Source organism: Corella eumyota, chromosome 1 (genome assembly GCF_963082875.1).
Source record: "Corella eumyota chromosome 1, kaCorEumy4.1, whole genome shotgun sequence".
In the NCBI taxonomy this organism is placed as follows: Eukaryota; Metazoa; Chordata; class Ascidiacea; order Phlebobranchia; family Corellidae; genus Corella; species Corella eumyota.
The window spans coordinates 15,768,734-15,785,908 of NC_137490.1; the positions used below are offsets into that span (position 1 = coordinate 15,768,734).

Consider the following 17,175-nt stretch of genomic DNA (forward strand, 5'->3'; position numbering starts at 1 on the left):
ATTAATTTTAATTATTTTCAAACTAGGCCACTTCCAAAAAACATTTATCTTTGACAAACATTCTTTTTTTATAATTTAGTATGTCAAGGCGAACCTAAAAAGTTGTTTACTTTAACTAGCCGATGACGTGATCAATTAATTTTATATTAGGTTTGAAAAAAATTTAGTTTTTTTTTCAAATACACTTTAAAATTTACTTTCTTACAAAAACAACATGTTATCTTATTTTTTATTGGATATTAATTAAACAAAAAGCGTTGTTACTAAAGTGATTAATATAAACGAATTTTAAGTTAGTATGTTTTCGAAACCTACTACTGTTTAATATTGTACTTTATCCAGAAAAGAACAAAATTTGTTTGGATTATTTTTATTGGACTGTAGATACAAGAATTCAAAAAAATACAAATCAAATTTTTTGTCTTTTTTGTTTGGTTTTGAGCTTTTTGGCATCAGCATCAATCAACTTTCTTTTTTGTGCAAGAGCTTCAGCCTTCAATAGTTAGAAAAAAAAGTTAGTTATGTATATAGAAAAATTAATGTTCTGATATTGGAAAGTTTAAATATTAAAAGAAATCCTCTAGAAAAAAATTGTTCAAAATACATTTTTCATATAAATAACATGATAAAATGATTTGGGAATACTAATGTTGATTTTTTAATATATACCAACTGTATACATTCAGGCTTTTACAACATAATTGCTTAAGAATAAATTTTATTTTTTAGTACCTCTCTTATTTTTCTTCTTTCACCATATTTAATTTTTTCATACAAGTGTTTTCTCTTTTTTGGTATCATCATTACAGCAAGTCGCTTTTCTTCAGCAGCAATCTAAACAAAAGTAATCAGAAATATTATTAAACATAAAATTCTATTTCAAAAATCGTTTTTTATTTAAAAATGATATTTTGGCTAACTACTTCAAAAAATTTAAAAAAAATACAATTTTTTATAATTAGATTTTTAAGCTAATGAAATCATTATACCTGATCAGGTTGAATTTTACGATCCACATCGTGTTTTCCTGGTTTTATCACTACTTCAGGTTCGATTATCTAACAAATTACAAAATAAAAACCAAAAATTAATAAAGATTTAAGACAATATACCGCATTTCAGTTTATAATTCATAAGAAAATATTTGTTTTTATTTAGTTACCTCTTTTTCTTCCTGGACTTCCTTTTCCACCTCTTCTTCTTCTTCTTCTTCTGATTCTTCCTCCTCTGATTCCTCTTCTTCAGATACTTCATTATCATTATTAATTCCTAAAACATAACTTTCATAACATGCTTTATACTTCAATATAATTTTAAACTCCCTTCTTAAAAACTGGTTTTATAATATTAATACTGTAAATTTAAACCATTAGTTAAACAAAAACTATTTTATTACAAATATTAAAAAACGTTGTACCTGGATCTTCTCCTCTCTGTAGGGCAATAACCCTCTGCCTTTCGGGAGGTATGTAAGCACCATTGCTCTCATCAACGAAGGGTGACAAATGTGGGGGCAGGATGTCCCCTGGGAGATAACCAGGTAAGGGTAGCAACATTTTAGCATTAATCGAGTCAAATATCCATTGAGGTTGAATGTAATATCTAAATGAGCATTTGTTATTTTAAAATTATTGGTTTGTTGGTCACAAAAATTCAGGCAAAAATGCTAAAAAAAATTTTTTAGAAAGTTTTCGCTTTTTACCTTGAAATATATTTCTTGTCAACCTGGGGCCGATCTACAATCTGGTGAGTAATCGATTCATCATCACTGTCAAAAGTTGACCCCATTCCAACAGTTTTATCCCATGATACTGTACCACCAAAACTCCTGTGTAAATTAATGGACAAAAATTAAAAATTATACTTACATTGGGACAGTAACAATTGATCATATTTCTAAAAAAAATTTAACTCTGAATAATATCACTTTTAGAACTAGACACAATAACATTTAGAAATCGAGTATTTAAAAAACAAAAAAGCAAAATTCAAACAAAAAAAAACAAACCTAATAACAAACACTAATGGCTCCCTGGGCACTTCTCTTGAAACAAAAACTTTGCATCCCTCAAACAACTTCTTAAATTTTTCATCATCCTCTTGCTTCTTCCTTGTCTCCTCTTCTGACTCATTCAATCCTTCACGAAGAAGAGCTTCTGTGTCTGCATCTGCTTTGTAGTCCTCATCCTCACCCTTGTTTGGTTCCACTTTTGAAACATTAGCGTTTAAAGATTGAATTACCTGAATAATAAGTGCCAAGTTAAAAATAAGATAACCAATTATTATTTTAGCGCTATATTAAAAAAACATAAAATTACACTGTACCTCTGTACTTTTTTGATTATCCATGCAGTATTTTAAATTTTCGTGCTCATATTTGCGAGTTCTACCATCCACGTGTATATTAGTGTCAGCAGTGATGCCAAGTTTGGGTGGGTAATGCAGGTTTAAAGAGTTGTATAACCTGTACATTACAAAGCCCAACATGGACATGTAAAACTCTGTGAATGTTGCCATCACTTTAAAGTCAACATCTGAAGGATGCTTTAGTAATATAAAAAACATTTGTTAAAGTCTTTTTGCTATTTAAAAAAAAAATTGTTATTTTAGGAAGTAATAGCTTGGTAATAAACTTACAGAATGTGCAAAGTTATGTGGCACAACCCATGTAATAGTCTGTGACATGACTTCAGCTTGAAAATAATATCCTTTGATTGAAACAAAAACCTTCTTTAAACTTCTTGAAGCAATAACATAATGCATGAACTCCACTGAAAATTAAAAAGTATTTTTTCTCTCAAATTAATCAATTTCTTTTTAAAATAACTAATTTGAAATCAAAAAAATCACTTGGGTATAGCTTACCAGTTAACCGTTTACAAAGTTCGATTGTCTGAACATAAATTCGACCAGATTTGGGAAGTCTTGCAAACAGAAAACATAAGCAGAGAGCATCGTCAACATCTCTTAATGCATCAATAAAAGATGGATATCTAAACACAGCATTAACATAGTTCATTTTTCCAATAGAAATGTGGTTATAGTTTTAAAGGAAAATTATATAGATTTTTATGCAAATAATTGTTTGTTTAAATTTCTAACACTAAAAGATAACAATCATTTAAGAAAGACAAAAAGATTTATAACAGTGCCTGAAATAAAAATACCTAATTTTATTTTTAAATTTACCTTTCTCTTACAATATGATCAACCTTGTAAGTTGGTTTATTTTCTCTGATGTGATCTGCTCGCTCCCTATCACGTTTCGCTTCAGCTTTTTTTAATTTTTTTACATAAACCTAAAATTTTGAATAAAATTTCACTTTAAAAGTAATGATAGATGTGGAAAGGCCTTAGATATTGCTATAGTAAAAATATATCACCAGAATTTAATTTAACTTACCTTGTAATCCCTGAATTTGTTGATAATTGGTTCATGAAGTAAAAACTGAATATCTTTCATGAAATAAAAAGTTCTGTTCGCAGTACTTCCCTTGTTAACCTAAATCAAATTTAAAATAAATTAAAATAATGTATATATATGTTCTTTTGATATAAAACAGTTTTGTTAAACAACTTTTTTTCAATGCAACACCACACTAATCATACTGTAAAAATTTTGCACCAAAAATTATTTGCCTTTTTCTTGTTAGCAGGTTCATGGGGGTATACACCTTTTAAAATGCACAATCTTCTAAAGTCAGCTAATGAAATTTGAAGTTTTTTGCAAGCTTGTTTTCTTGATATGTATTGGGTTGCAGCCCCAGACTCGTACTAAACACAATTTTTCTATTTTATATATCAAGTTTTTAACACTTTTATATAAGCCAAATAAAACACTATAAAATAAACTTGTCACTGAATAAGTATTGTCAAAGAAAACTTACCTTTTTCTTCATACGTCCCATTATGTGGTTTACAACTTCACAAATTTTCAATATATATAATCTGCAACAGAAATTAATTTGTTTTTGATTTTATCGCATAACACAATTTTTACAGTAGCAACATAGCATTATAAAATGAACTTAGTAGGAGTAAATCAAACAAAATTTTCATTGCAAATCTTAAATAGAGAAATATATAATAAACTTAATACATAACATTCAGTGTCTTTAATGATAAACAATAAAAATAAATACAAAAACTAATTTACAATAATAAATGAACTTTGGGGAAAATTAACTATAGAAACAAAAATCTTGTTTGTGATCTTTATTTTATGCTTTTGACAGAGCAACCATTGCAAATCGATTTTCATCTTTATCCCTTGCCATAAATCCTTTACAAACAGCAGCAGCATCATTTAGAAAATTTTTTTCGGTTGTTTTGCCATGTTGGACTGGAAAGGGTTTTCTACCATCTAACTCATACAAAATCCCATTATTATGAACAAGAGCAACAAAATGAAGATCTAAACTTTTTTCTGCATTCATCGCTTCTGTTTGTCCTTCTTGTGCAGTGGCTGAATGTGCACTACAAATATCCACATCTGATTCCAGTAGTTTTCCTTTTTCTTCTGGGGACAAACCTTCACACCCCTTTAAGAACTTGGCAATTGGCGAATCAGGTTTAATTTCAAGGTTTGTTTTGTTGTTAGCAAGTGCATGAATTACACCAATTGTTCCACAGGCATTTCCAATAGTTTGTTTCATATAAAACACTTCACTTTTTGCACCATCACCATTATCAACCTGTTTTGAGAGGTTTGCCTGACAATAATTTTTGTAATTCTCAGTGATTGGAATAAGAAAAATCATAGCACAGCATGGTTTTGGAACCATTACCAACAACTCTGGATCCAGACCGAAAACATCAACAAATTGATAATCAGGAGAAATTCCAAGTTTAGAAATGTACTGATTTAAAACCTCGGGATTCGACTCCAATGGTTGCCAATGTATTTTTTTCTTTTCTGTAACTTGATCAGACATTTTAAAGTTTAACTAAATAATGTTTTAACACAATCAGACAATAATTCAATGAATTAACCTTAAAAATAAAATGGACATTAAAGATTTTAATTTAAACTTTTTTCTTTAGCCAAATGACTGTGTTATAAATAGTATAAATACAGTCAAAGCAAAGTAGTATCACTACATCAAATAAAAAAAGGAAAACTTAAAATTGCAATTTAAACTGTTAAACAAAAGAACTACGATCTGACGAGTGACGACTAAATTAAAACAAATAACGGGAAATCCTAACCTATTTAAAGCACAACTTAAAATAAAAACTTTAAGCATATTTTAGTACATGCTGCAATACGAATCTTGTTGTATTTAGTAAATATACATTTTGTTTTTACAACATAAAACATTTAACTTAAACAATTAAAAGGAAGAAAACACGTGTGCGGGAGCTGCCAGTTATTAATACACTCCTTCACAGGGTTGTCATATAATAATATATTAATTAAATAAAAATATGCTTTATAGCGGAATGTGGAAAATTGAATAATTGAGCGGAATGTGGAAAATTAAAAAAGTATTTTTATAAGAAAAAAAATTTTTTAATTAAACTTTAAAAAACAAAAAATAAAAGTCAAAAAGCACAAAAAAGCAAAAATATTTGTTTGTTCAGGTTTATCACAATGGATTTTAGACCGAGTATATTTACTGATACCATTCAAATAAAGTTATTACATTGTAAGGTTATTCTATAGTTAAATTTACTAACTAATCAATTCAGTTTACAAAGATTTGCGTGAATCAAAAGTAAAATTTTAAATTGAATTTAACTTGCGATACATCACGTATCCCGGCATATGACGTCAGGATGCATGCTTCAGTGAAAATGTACGAATTTCATGCGATTAAATTCTAGCTACAATCATGACAACGCTTCGGGCTACTCTACCGGATATTATTACGTTGGTATAAAAAAATTATTGATAATAAATTTGTTTGTATAAATAGGGGTTCCAAAATATTTTTTAAACTTACAGTAAATACAGATTTAGACTAACAATAGTAATTGCTATGGCCCTTATATATATTAGGAAGCTGTGGTCGGTAAAGTAAACAGGAAATAAATAGTACGTTAGGTGACGTTAGTTATCATGAGTATTGCAGTCTTTCACATTAAATCGTCCTTGGCAGTAAAACAAGACCGCTGTTATGTTAAAATAGCAGAACTTATAATTTTAAATAGCATAAAGGCAGTTGTCATAGTAGTTATTAAAAATAGACCTCGTTATTAAATTAGATATGCTACGAAATACAATATCAATAGTATTGCAGCTTATTATGTCCTTCGCTACGGCTTAAATTTAAACCTAATGGTTAATTTTTTTTAATAAATTTTAGAAAAAAATTAAGTTAAAATGGGTTCAGTAGAAACAGAATTTGTTGAATCGGTTGTTTGTAAAGTAAGCGATCTTGACAGCAAAGATGGCAAAGAATTTATGAAGGAAACGGAGATCGGGGAAGGAAAATGTTTGGTTATAAAGTAATTAAAAAATTAACTAAAAAAATTTAAATTTTGAATTATTTAAATAAAAGAGATTACTAAACTTAGACGCTTTTACTATTGTTATTCATTGGAAGAATACAATGCGTTGTTGACTATGGTATTATCTTTTATCTTTTTAGGCACAACTCAGGAGAAATAACCGCGATCGGACATAAGTGTGTACATTACGGCGCTCCCTTAATAAAAGGTGTGCTTAAAAACGGCCGAGTTAGGTGTCCTTGGCATGGCGCTTGTTTCAACGCTAAAACTGGGGACATTGAAGATTTTCCTGGTCTTGACAGTTTACATAAATTTGAGGTAATTTTTAATATTCAAACTATTGTGGTGTCTCTTAAACCTAAATGTTTTAATTACATACATTTTTACAACTGGCTAAACTGTTTAAACGTGACTTAACAATCTTGTTTTAGGTTACTGTTAAGGATGATGATGTCATTGTTAAAGCCCGCAAAGCAAATCTCGTTAACAACAAAAGAAACGTGCTTGCCGGCAAAACTTGCTCGTTAACAGGTTGGAAAATTTCGAGAAATGCATTGTCATAGTGAACAACTTATAGCGCGATATATAACCTTACCACTAAATTATTTATTGTCAGACCGCAATGACAAATAATTTTTGGTCCTGATAGAAAAGATCCTTTGATATTTGATATTAAACTTTAAATTTAAAACAAACTTTATAATTGTGCCATTAATGTATAATTTTTAATTATTTTGTTTAGTTTCCTAAATTGTAAGTATTTATTAAATGTAAAAGAGGTTAAAAGTAATTTAACAGGGTAACAATTTGAACTTAAAACGTGAAATTTTCTTGTGTTTAACAGATGGTCCTCGTCAGAAGGTTGTTATTATTGGCGGTGGGCCTTCATCACTTACCTGCGCTGAAACATTACGTAAAGAAGGTTACACTGGTCGTGTTATTATTATAAGCAAAGACGCCCATCCACCTTATGATAGGCCAAAACTAAGCAAGGCTTTGGATATTAATCCTGAAGCAGCATATCTAAGGCCACTTGATTTTTATAAGAACGTTGGAATAGAGTTGGTTCTTGACACGGTAATTTTAAAATACGAAAATTATGTCTATTTTATAAGAATTTTATAAGAACTTAGTAATATTTATTTAAATTAACCAAAATGGGCAATACTTTGTTGTTTAACCTATTTGACACTAAAACTTAACTTACCCGGTGTAGGTTATTAATGCACACTTTTATTGTTAAGGTGGTTTTGAAAGTGGACGTTGTTTCAAAAAAAGTGCAACTTAATCAAAAACAAAAAATATATGACGACACCGATTGGCTGGGTTACAACAAGCTTGTAATCGCCACTGGTGGTACACCAAAGACGTTAAAGCCTACGACTGGATGGGATTTAAAAAACGTTTTTGTACTAAGAACTCCAGATGACGCCAATGAAATCGCTATCGCAAGCAAAGGTATTAAAATTTAGGATTTTTTGTTATCAAGGTTACCTTGGAACATTCACAAATTAAAAGCTATATTTGTTGCATTTAGGTAAAAAAGTAGTTGTGATCGGATCTTCTTTCATTGGTATGGAAGTTGCCTCGTTTTTATCAGCGAAAGAAATTGCTTCCTCTATTTCCGTTGTGTGCGGAAAACGATCAAAGGTAGTAATAGCTTTAAAGCTGTTGCGAACTATGCTATAACTAATAAAAACCTAGAGGCTCGCCTACTAGAAGATCGTTATTTAAATATCATTTTACAACGTTAAAAAGTATATAGGTGATTTCATGCGTATACATGTTTTTTCAGGTACCTTTTCAAGGGTCTTTAGGAGAACAGATTGGTAAAATGGTCATGAAACTGCACGAGGAAAAGGGATCGATACAATTTTACCCAAGTGCCGGTGTAACATCGCTGTCCGCCGGGGAAGACGGAAAATCAGTCCAAAGTGTAACATTATCGGATGGAAACGTCGTCGAAGCAGATGTAGTAGTTGTAGGAATAGGTAAGCTACCATATACAAATATTTATAATAAAGTTAATGCAACCACTTTTTTTTAAACAACTTTTTCGTAGATGTAATTTTTTTTTTTTAATTTAGGGGTCACACCAGCAACCAATTTTTTGATCGACTCTGAAATTAAATTAAACGAAAGAGGTCTCATACCGGTCGATGGTCACATGCTTTCCAAAATACCGAACATATATGCTGTAGGGGATGTTGCTTATTTTCCACTTAGCATGAAAGGTAACTCTTTTTGAATTAAGTTTCATCTTATCGCACAGCTATACCTCCAACAAAAATCCAGATGTTATAAATTACCAAAACGTTATTGTAGACAACACCAAACAAATAATGTTTTAATATGAAACCATTTTTTGTGTACTTTAAGATGGACAGTTAGCTAACATACAACATTGGCAAATGGCACATGCTCATGGTAAAATCGCCGCTCTCGACATTTTGCATCGAACCAAAACTGGTCAAAGACCCAGCCTGTCCACCCCGAAGCATGTTCGTCCTGTCAACTCGGTCCCGTTCTTCTGGACTGTACAGTACGGGATGAGTATTCGATTTACCGGGCATTGTCCCGGGTACGACGACATCGTTGTGCGAGGGAACTTAGAAGAACGAAAATTTGCTGCGTATTATGTTAAAGCTAACAGAGTCGTTGCCATATCAACGCTTGGAAGCGACCCTCTAGCAGCGGAAATGGCGGAACGATTTAACGCGGGAGAAATTGTAACTAGAGAAGATATTCCAAACTAGATTACCTAAAGACTTTATCACTCAGGAATTTGAACCCAAGACGAGTAATTTTTTTATTAAACGACAAGCTACCTTAATTAAAAAGTGACCTTTTCTAATAATTAAAATAATGTTTTTACAACTTTTGTAAATATTTACCAAATGTTGATATAATTATGCATGACTAATTAAACATTGCACGGTGTGTAAGTAAACTCTGTGATTACAATTTTAAATTTGTTTTTTTTTAAATCGTGTTTTTATTTTTTCTATTATGACAACATTGGGCTATGTAAAGTTAGGCTATCAATGTTGTAAAAATATGAAAAACTACTACCAACAACATTTTACTTTTTTGTAAAATTTACAACATTTAGTAATTATAATAAATTTTAATTCACAAAACTAAACTTAATTATTTTTTTAACACTACAAGGAATTAAGCCTGAATGAACATTATAACAGTGATACTTGTAATAAACCAAACATTTTTTAATTTTTTTCGAACACAGGTTTATGCCTCATGTTTACCTGAGCTGCTAAAGCACCTGACTTTTTTAATAAATTTTCAATTTCATCAAATGTTGTTTGTGTCTTTGTAATATTTCCAACCACTTCTATAGCAGTCGTTGCATCATAATTAAGACCCTTTAAATATATTTAAGTATTACGATATTTACAGTCCAATGTTGACATTCAAAGAACAAATATTTTAAACATATAAGATAATTTTGTCCGTAATGATTATATGGTAAGTAAAAAAAAAAATATAAATAATAAAACTAACTTACATTTACAACATCATTATCCGCTTTAATCTGATTATTAAGACCCACAGTTTTAGGCAAAGATTTATGCACATGTTGTTGTACCCTATACAGCCCCAATGTGGGTTCGTTTGCAATTTGATGCAGAGTCTTATTCATCCCCTCACATACTTGCTTGCTCTTTAAATCTAACTCCCTGTGTTGAAAAGATGAGGTTGTAGAGGTTGTAGTATGTAAGGTTGAGGACATTGTTGTTTGATAATGTGAGTGATACATTCAGTTTATATCATTAATAGTCTACATTATTTTTTACTATTGACCATTATTTTGTGTCTAAAATATATAAAAAGATTACCTTTGTTACTTTTAACAAACTGTTTACCAACAGGCAGACGGGCAGACGGGTCAAGTTACTTTTGACAAAACCAAAATAATGCAAATAAACAATATTACATATACTTTATACAAAAACATAGTCTATAATACACTTTATGTAATAAGGCTTTTATTGTATAATATACATAATATAAAAGTTTATAGTCAATAAATCTAAGAATCAGACCCAAACAAAAATAATTTTATTTTTCGATGCAAAATGTCAAAAGATCGGGAAATCCCCCAAATTTGACATATTTGTTAGAGCGTATCTAATATTAACGTTGCCAAAATTTTAGTAAATTTTGTTATTTTAATAGTGAACGTAGAAAATAATTTAAAATTCTTCATTAATTTAAACATCATTTAGTGTAGAACAATGTACTTTTAGGGCAATTTTTTTAAACAACAAATATTTGTATTATTTTAAGACATTTGTTATCAGCAATTTTTGTTGTGCCGCTAAAAAGAAACCTCAAAAGATGGAGGTTTACACCAGACAACTTTTAAATCCAATTCCAGCTCCTTGGGAAAGACATTTAATTAATCCGTAATTTTTTATAATCTCACGCGATTCTGCACTATCATGGTGATAAATGCGCGCCACGATAAATAATTAGAGTTCAATTTACTTTCGTAATTTCAATTTAATTTTTGCAACAATTTCCTTCGGCAATGATGCCAAAGCAGTTTATTAAAATCACATTAAGTCTGGTTTACAGATTTTATTTTTAACACAATTCGGACTCCTGCCGAAGATTAATTTTACTTACGTCATAAAATTTAATTATTTTGGTGTCTTTTTCGCGACTATATAAAGAGTGCTAAATCGGTAAACGCCATTATTTATTTTACTGAATGATATTGTGTAAAAAATACACCCATAAATATGTCGAAGATCTTTGCAACAGCATTGTTGGTGGCATTTATAGTCGGTATTAGTAAAGCACAGCATTCTTTAATTTCTCCTGGTAAATAGGTTATTTATATATTATTAAATCGTGTATAAAACAAATAATATTTTAGCTAAAAACTGGTTTTATTTATTATTTTAAAATCTACTATTTCGTTCGTTTTTTTAAAGATCCCAGGTGCCCAAGATTTTTGTCATTAAGACCATGTAGACTGGAAGATGTAACACGATGTCGTATATGTCCACCATGGCATATTTGTTGTCCTAATGCCTGTGGATCAAGCTGTATACCAATACCAAAACCAGGTAGAGGGTTTGCGTTTGGGACGTTTCTGTGCTATCCGTAAACGCCGAGCTCAAGGGCAAATGGTGTGACATTGGTGCGGCTCGAACCAAAAACCTTTTGGCTCGAAGTCCGACGCCATGACCGGTTCATCACACTACATAACACCGTTTCACTATAACCATTTTATTTTTTTTAGTCAACCCAAAGTGCCCTCCCGTAAAACCAGGTCAAGTAGGAACATGTGCAATATGTCAATGGTGTCCACGTGGACAAATTTGTTGTCCTAATGGATGTGGTTCAAGCTGTGTAACACCAAGTAGCGACTTTTTATAACATTTACCTTAATGAAACCAAAACTGTTTATAACACATTTAACTTAAATTATTTAATTGTTGGCCTTTAATAATGATTAAATTAACTAATTAAATAAGACGATTGGTAATTAGATAAACATAAGGCGGGAACTTAACACCGTAATTAATTTAATTTGGCAATAATTAAGTTTATTGCTGATATTAAAACAGGATGCCGTTGGTGTGATCCTTGCCGAAATTTCGTGTGTGAAGCTACACCAGGTGCAACATGCCGAAGTATATGCAGTTTTTGGGGGTGTCGCAAAATAATCTCATTCATGGGAGTTAGATTGACCCAAAAAGATTGTTAGTAGATATTAAGTATTAATTTAAAAATAACAAGTACTCTAAGTCCGTTTTTTATCGGTCCTTAAACATTTAAAAAGCTTGCATAAGAATTCTGCCAATTACTTTTATTATTAATTTTTTCTGCTAAAATTTAATAGGTGATTGTCCCAAAGGAATGCCCCCGGTACAATGTCTAATCGACCCCTGCGATGGGAAGGTGTGCGATTCTAACCCCCAAGCAGTTTGTGTACCTAACTATTGCGGAGGGTGTAATTTCAGTTTTATCGACCCCAACAATGGAGCTGACGTAACGGATGAATGTTTTCCAGATCGAAAATAATTAAAAATAATGAAAAGTTTAAGTGTAAAATTGGTTGTTTTGTATAACGTAACGTATTGAAATAAATAAACAAACTATCATTGAAAAATAAAATTTCTATGGACAAATAGGTATACTTAACATATAACGGCTTAAGAATATGTTAAAGAATAAGTTAAATATAACAAATACGAAAAAATAACACTGTATTTAGTTTGGCTTCACAAAACAACAATTCACATATAGTCACGTGACGCCCTATGTCATACACTCGTGACGTGCATTAATTGAATATGTTCTTCTTCCAAACCCGGAAGAAGGGGAGGGCCGATATTTAAAACAAACAGTTTTGTAATCGTTAGTTGGTTCTGTTAGTAAATTAAATACATCCAGTGCATTCGGCGTCTAAAGTAAAAATTTCGAATTAAGATCAAAAATATTTTATGCATCGATCAAATATTAGCCTATATGCAAATACAATTTTACTATATGTCTTTATACAATCTGAAAAACAGTAGGAAAACGCTTACCTTTTTAGTTACAAGTTTACAGGAATCCGAAATATAAAACGAACCCCCGAGTATATCAAATGGAATTGAATTACTTTGGGTTCCAAATAATTCTTTGGTTGTAAAACCCAAAATGTCTCCTTGCTTTACAATTACGTCCAAGTTTTCCAACTAAAACATGAACATAACACAAATGTTAACACTAGGTTAGCAAGCGTGTCTTATAGTTTAGTCACATAGTTAAGAACATACCTTTCCAACAGTATTGACTGCTCCGTATAGTGCTGATTCCCAAATTAACTGAAACCCACTCTTTTTTAAATCATCAAACAACATGCTGTTAATGTCGTCTGTGCTTGAATACATACCTGGACGCCACACCTATTACAACAATATGTTTTTAAATATACACCTATATTATATACAAATATATAAGTATATTCACATTAGGTTTATAATACTTGAAAGTCGCTTAAAAAAATTGCTTGACTATCATTTGTTTACCTGTACGACAACAAAATCAATCAGTGATTTCATTGAAAGAGTCGAAGAAATGGGTATAAACGCATTAACATCACGCATGCGGGCATTACATGGAAAAGCTGTTCCAGGCAGAAAAACAGTTCTGCCAGATTGTGCCATAACAAAGTTTCTTTCAACAGGCGAGGCCAAGCCACTCATGCCAGGTAGCAAGTCTTGTTGAACACGTGGTACTCGACGCGAGGATTGTAGCATTGCAAAATCAGACGACTGTACAGTTTGATCAGACGCATCTTTATTAAAAGCACATGAGTTAGGTAAGTCAGGTTGAATGTAAATTATTGCTTTACATGAATTGTTAAAAAATATAAATTATCAAAAGTGTTACCACAAAGTATGGATGCCTGTAAAGAATATGACCGAACAAGAGACTGGGTTGGCAATGCTGTGTCAGCACTTCTTTGGAAAATATCAGTAATAATTTGTTTAAGTTTGTTTTCATAAAAGTGAGACCATTCCGACGCTTCTTCCTTTTCTTCAGATGATAATCTTAGCCTACAAATTTAAATTTATAAAACCCTGCAAGTTGTAGTAGTTACGAAAGCTCAATCAACAAATACAGCTTAACTTTCATAAGGTTGAAGTTACTGTTTACATAAAATAAGAATATTAAGTATTTGATTATTATGAAACGTACTGTTTACAAGGTTTCCCCCTTTTGATACCACGACATTTACTTGAATACATATAAAAACCCCCTTCCCCGTTTGTGTAAGATATATGAGCAGAGTCTAACCCCGTTGAAGTAAATCCAAACACGTCACCTTGTTTTATTGGAATGTTTCTTTTTGATATTTCAATCTGTTAGTTATAATATTTGGTTAGTAAAAATGGTACAGCTAAGTGCAAAGTAAGCCCAAACTTCTTTGCTACTACATTGAGCAAGTATAAATTTATATTTCGTTGTAGACAGTTGTAAGATTGCCGTACCTTATTATATCCCTTGGTTACTTTTGGTCGCATTTCCCAAATTAAAACAAATCCCTGCATAGTAGAATATCTCCACAGTTGAAGTCTAATTCCACCATTCTGAGTTGACCATAACGATAAGTTCAGTACCTTTCCATTGCAACTTGATGGCGAATCTACAAATTATAGTTTGTTACGTCAACTTAAATTTTGGCACAATCTCAAAAGTTAAATGAAAATTTTCTATTGTTTACTTACTTGCAAGTATAACAGTACAAGAAGGTAGAAAGATAGAACCAGGTCTTTTAACGACTTCGTAACCAAGCACAGCAGGCAAGCGTTGATCTAATAGGCGTGCGCCAGTTAAGCCTTTTATTTTCTTGTCATCACATTTCGGAATATCACAATACTCAAATCTGTAATAATATTTTGACAAATTAGTGAACAAAAGTAGCAATTAACTAAGGGTATGTGGTAATGCTTGCCAACCTTATTTCTGGATCGGTTGTGTAACACCATGGCCCCTTGATGTCGTTATCTGGATTTCTGCAAAGGTTTGAATCCAGGTTTTTGTTGGGATATTTTTCCGGACCGTAATTAGCAATGTGTGGGTAATCAGACGCCCAATCCTTTATTAAAAAAACATCGTTTTATGTCATAAAGTAATAAATTAAAGTTGTATGTTTAAGTTATTAAAGCAAAGTTATTTGTTGTTTATAAAAAAAATTTATATACCTGACAAGGTATTCCACTTTTGGTTTTACTTGTCTTTCCTTTATATTCGGCCCCGTTTCCATCTAAACAATCTGATTGACTGTTCGTGGTATACTTCTCTGCAAAAGTGTTTTGGTTCCTTTCTAAACATACATTAACGTTATGCTAGTAACAACAAAATGGGTTTATTGATATTGAAACAGTTAATGTTCTCGATACTACTATGTTATGGATTTAAGTTAATTAAACGTGTATCCTTCCACAAAATTTTACTTAAAAACGCTTATGAAAAGGCTTAACAGTCTATATGCTGTAATCGTAATTTGCGCCAGATGCAACGTTATATACGATAAGGAAAGTAAATGTAGAATACGAAACACAAGTTACCTTCAGTATAACATCGAACCATAGCGTTAATAGAGTAGGAACGTTTTTGTTGTTCTCCACCTGGAGATTTGTTCAACCTTGGACATACTTGACCTTCATATACCGTCATACATCCTGAACCTGACAACAAGTAAGAATTCTCAACATTTTAAATTTTTATTTATGACTGTTTTTTAAACCTCACAGCATATTGTTGTAAATAATAATCAAAGTATCAACTTATACCTTGACATTTTTCAGATCTAACATTCTTTTAAATTTAATTAGAAATAATATACGCCTGTACGTTCTAATTAAAACTTAATTACATTTTTTACTTGCTTTTAGTATTTAACTTTTTTAAGGCCTACGTTTGTATAGTGTGATACATATTTAACCCAATTTTATACATATTGTTAAAAGATGTTTATTTACCTGTATAATAAACACCAGCATTGTCGTTAAACGTCACAGGAACAGGTTGCTTTGTTAAAGTTTTGGTAAAAATATTCAAGTTCTTGTCTAACGTTGGGCATAAGCCTATTACATCGCCTTCCTCCACTGGCAGAAGTTTGTTTAAAGAAACCTTATTATTAAAACAATATTTTATAAAGTAGAAATATAAAAAACAAGTTTTGATTTTAATAGATTTACCTTGTTAGTGCCCTTTACTGTATCCACCTTTACGCTGTGCAGTAGCCTGTATTCAAAACCAAAAGGTCTCCATATCTGTTGCAACAAAATATCAAATTTGCAGGTATTATGTATTACATATTTAAATAGCTGGTCAAAGGGTTAAATTTCCTAAATGGTTGTTTATGTAAAAGGTAACTAATAATTTTAATTATAATATTGTTTATTTTCAATTACCTGAAACATAAAAGCTCCCGAGCAAGCAGCATAAAAATTCAAAGCAGTTACCTCACCATCGCATTTTACTCTTTCTTGAGGTAAAATAATTGGGTCTGATGTCATTACATCCATAATTCCCGATTCCTCAAACGTCGTTCCAACACGTTCATATTGCTCTAAAAATATATATACATATATTTTAAGGATACGATTGGAATTAACGTTTAATCGCATATTATTTTGATTACGTAATACAGTAATTGGTGTTAATAAATTAAAGATCGTAAGCAAGTTACAGTATTTAAAATTAATCACTCGTGCGGTATAGCTTTTGTAGTACATTACCCCGTTTTTTGTCTTGTTTTAATGCAAATGATAGCTTACAAATAACAACTAATATTACACAAACTCTCATATTTCTTGCAAATATTCAATGAAATATTCCTAAAACTAAATTTAATTTTTATATGTTGTCTTTAGCGCTCTATCACCAAGACTGAACGAAAAACTAAAATTCTGGTGAACTTGTACTAGAAATATTGTTACAATTTTAATCCTCTTACAGTATATTTAGATATTTTGTGAAACGCGCAGGGCTCGTTTTAGATGGTTTTGTATAATAACTAGGTTTATAGTTTTAGAAGTTTTTAACAAATCTGTCAAAATAAACTAGAACTTGTACAACTCTCTAACAAGTTTGGTTTAAACAATTATCTTGAGTTTGTTTATGTAAATTTTAAATGTGCTTTAAATATTATTTAAAACAAATTTAAAATGGAAATTAAAGTCTATAGGA

General features: G+C 30.9%; 5 protein-coding genes across 5 annotated transcripts; 1 reads left to right on the plus strand and 4 right to left on the minus strand.

The window, feature by feature from the left end:
* Positions 1-250: 250 nt before the first annotated feature.
* LOC145764170 (pescadillo homolog) lies at positions 251-4,013 on the minus strand. Its single transcript, XM_082575768.1, has 14 exons — positions 3,888-4,013; positions 3,640-3,774; positions 3,404-3,502; positions 3,190-3,299; positions 2,866-2,993; positions 2,638-2,771; positions 2,326-2,544; positions 2,009-2,241; positions 1,703-1,828; positions 1,418-1,602; positions 1,163-1,269; positions 990-1,058; positions 733-834; positions 251-493 (listed from the first exon to the last, which is right to left on the minus strand). Exons 1-14 carry the CDS (start codon positions 3,906-3,908, stop codon positions 410-412), a joined length of 1,752 nt encoding a protein of 583 aa, XP_082431894.1. The 5' UTR covers positions 3,909-4,013; the 3' UTR covers positions 251-409.
* A 199-nt stretch (positions 4,014-4,212) lies between these two features.
* LOC145764172 (ubiquitin carboxyl-terminal hydrolase isozyme L3-like) lies at positions 4,213-4,987 on the minus strand. The gene has a single exon (XM_082575770.1). It carries the CDS (start codon positions 4,932-4,934, stop codon positions 4,221-4,223), a length of 714 nt encoding a protein of 237 aa, XP_082431896.1. The 5' UTR covers positions 4,935-4,987; the 3' UTR covers positions 4,213-4,220.
* Positions 4,988-6,308: 1,321 nt separating this feature from the next.
* LOC145755673 (apoptosis-inducing factor 3-like) lies at positions 6,309-9,276 on the plus strand. The gene is made up of 9 exons (XM_082571928.1): positions 6,309-6,450; positions 6,594-6,771; positions 6,885-6,984; positions 7,298-7,530; positions 7,698-7,911; positions 7,991-8,103; positions 8,249-8,444; positions 8,541-8,687; positions 8,833-9,276. Exons 1-9 carry the CDS (start codon positions 6,326-6,328, stop codon positions 9,207-9,209), a joined length of 1,683 nt encoding a protein of 560 aa, XP_082428054.1. The 5' UTR covers positions 6,309-6,325; the 3' UTR covers positions 9,210-9,276.
* A 104-nt stretch (positions 9,277-9,380) lies between these two features.
* Positions 9,381-10,279, minus strand: LOC145763323 (BLOC-1-related complex subunit 8-like). The gene is made up of 2 exons (XM_082574753.1): positions 9,980-10,279; positions 9,381-9,836 (listed from the first exon to the last, which is right to left on the minus strand). The coding sequence occupies exons 1-2, from the start codon at positions 10,229-10,231 to the stop codon at positions 9,681-9,683; spliced, it is 408 nt and encodes a 135-aa protein (XP_082430879.1). The 5' UTR covers positions 10,232-10,279; the 3' UTR covers positions 9,381-9,680.
* A 2,468-nt stretch (positions 10,280-12,747) lies between these two features.
* On the minus strand, positions 12,748-16,794 carry LOC145740685 (uncharacterized). Its single transcript, XM_082558516.1, has 15 exons — positions 16,725-16,794; positions 16,398-16,555; positions 16,182-16,256; positions 15,963-16,113; positions 15,549-15,668; positions 15,183-15,304; positions 14,937-15,076; positions 14,706-14,863; positions 14,469-14,623; positions 14,176-14,339; positions 13,867-14,033; positions 13,503-13,771; positions 13,251-13,379; positions 13,020-13,169; positions 12,748-12,894 (listed from the first exon to the last, which is right to left on the minus strand). Exons 1-15 carry the CDS (start codon positions 16,792-16,794, stop codon positions 12,748-12,750), a joined length of 2,175 nt encoding a protein of 724 aa, XP_082414642.1.
* Between the last annotated feature and the right edge of the window lie 381 nt (positions 16,795-17,175).

Bases quoted from the DNA above. Each gene is read 5' to 3' on its own strand.
- LOC145763323 (XM_082574753.1), bottom strand. From the start codon at position 10,231: ATGTATCACTCACATTATCAAACAACAATGTCCTCAACCTTACATACT. The intron at 9,837-9,979 runs GTAAGTTAGTTT...ATATATTTAAAG, and splicing joins CGGATAATGATGTTGTAAAT to GGTCTTAATTATGATGCAAC.
- LOC145740685 (XM_082558516.1), bottom strand. From the start codon at position 16,794: ATGAGAGTTTGTGTAATATTAGTTGTTATTTGTAAGCTATCATTTGCA. The intron at 16,556-16,724 runs GTAATGTACTAC...ATATATTTTTAG, and splicing joins AAAACAAGACAAAAAACGGG to AGCAATATGAACGTGTTGGA. The intron at 14,034-14,175 runs GTACGTTTCATA...TTAAATTTGTAG, and splicing joins AGGGGGAAACCTTGTAAACA to GCTAAGATTATCATCTGAAG.
- LOC145755673 (XM_082571928.1), top strand. From the start codon at position 6,326: ATGGGTTCAGTAGAAACAGAATTTGTTGAATCGGTTGTTTGTAAAGTA. The intron at 6,985-7,297 runs GTTGGAAAATTT...TGTGTTTAACAG, and splicing joins CAAAACTTGCTCGTTAACAG to ATGGTCCTCGTCAGAAGGTT. The intron at 7,912-7,990 runs GTATTAAAATTT...TGTTGCATTTAG, and splicing joins AATCGCTATCGCAAGCAAAG to GTAAAAAAGTAGTTGTGATC.
- LOC145764172 (XM_082575770.1), bottom strand. From the start codon at position 4,934: ATGTCTGATCAAGTTACAGAAAAGAAAAAAATACATTGGCAACCATTG.
- LOC145764170 (XM_082575768.1), bottom strand. From the start codon at position 3,908: ATGGGACGTATGAAGAAAAAG. The intron at 2,994-3,189 runs GTAAATTTAAAA...TGCTGTGTTTAG, and splicing joins GATCATATTGTAAGAGAAAG to ATATCCATCTTTTATTGATG. The intron at 2,545-2,637 runs GTAAGTTTATTA...ATATTACTAAAG, and splicing joins CACATAACTTTGCACATTCT to CATCCTTCAGATGTTGACTT.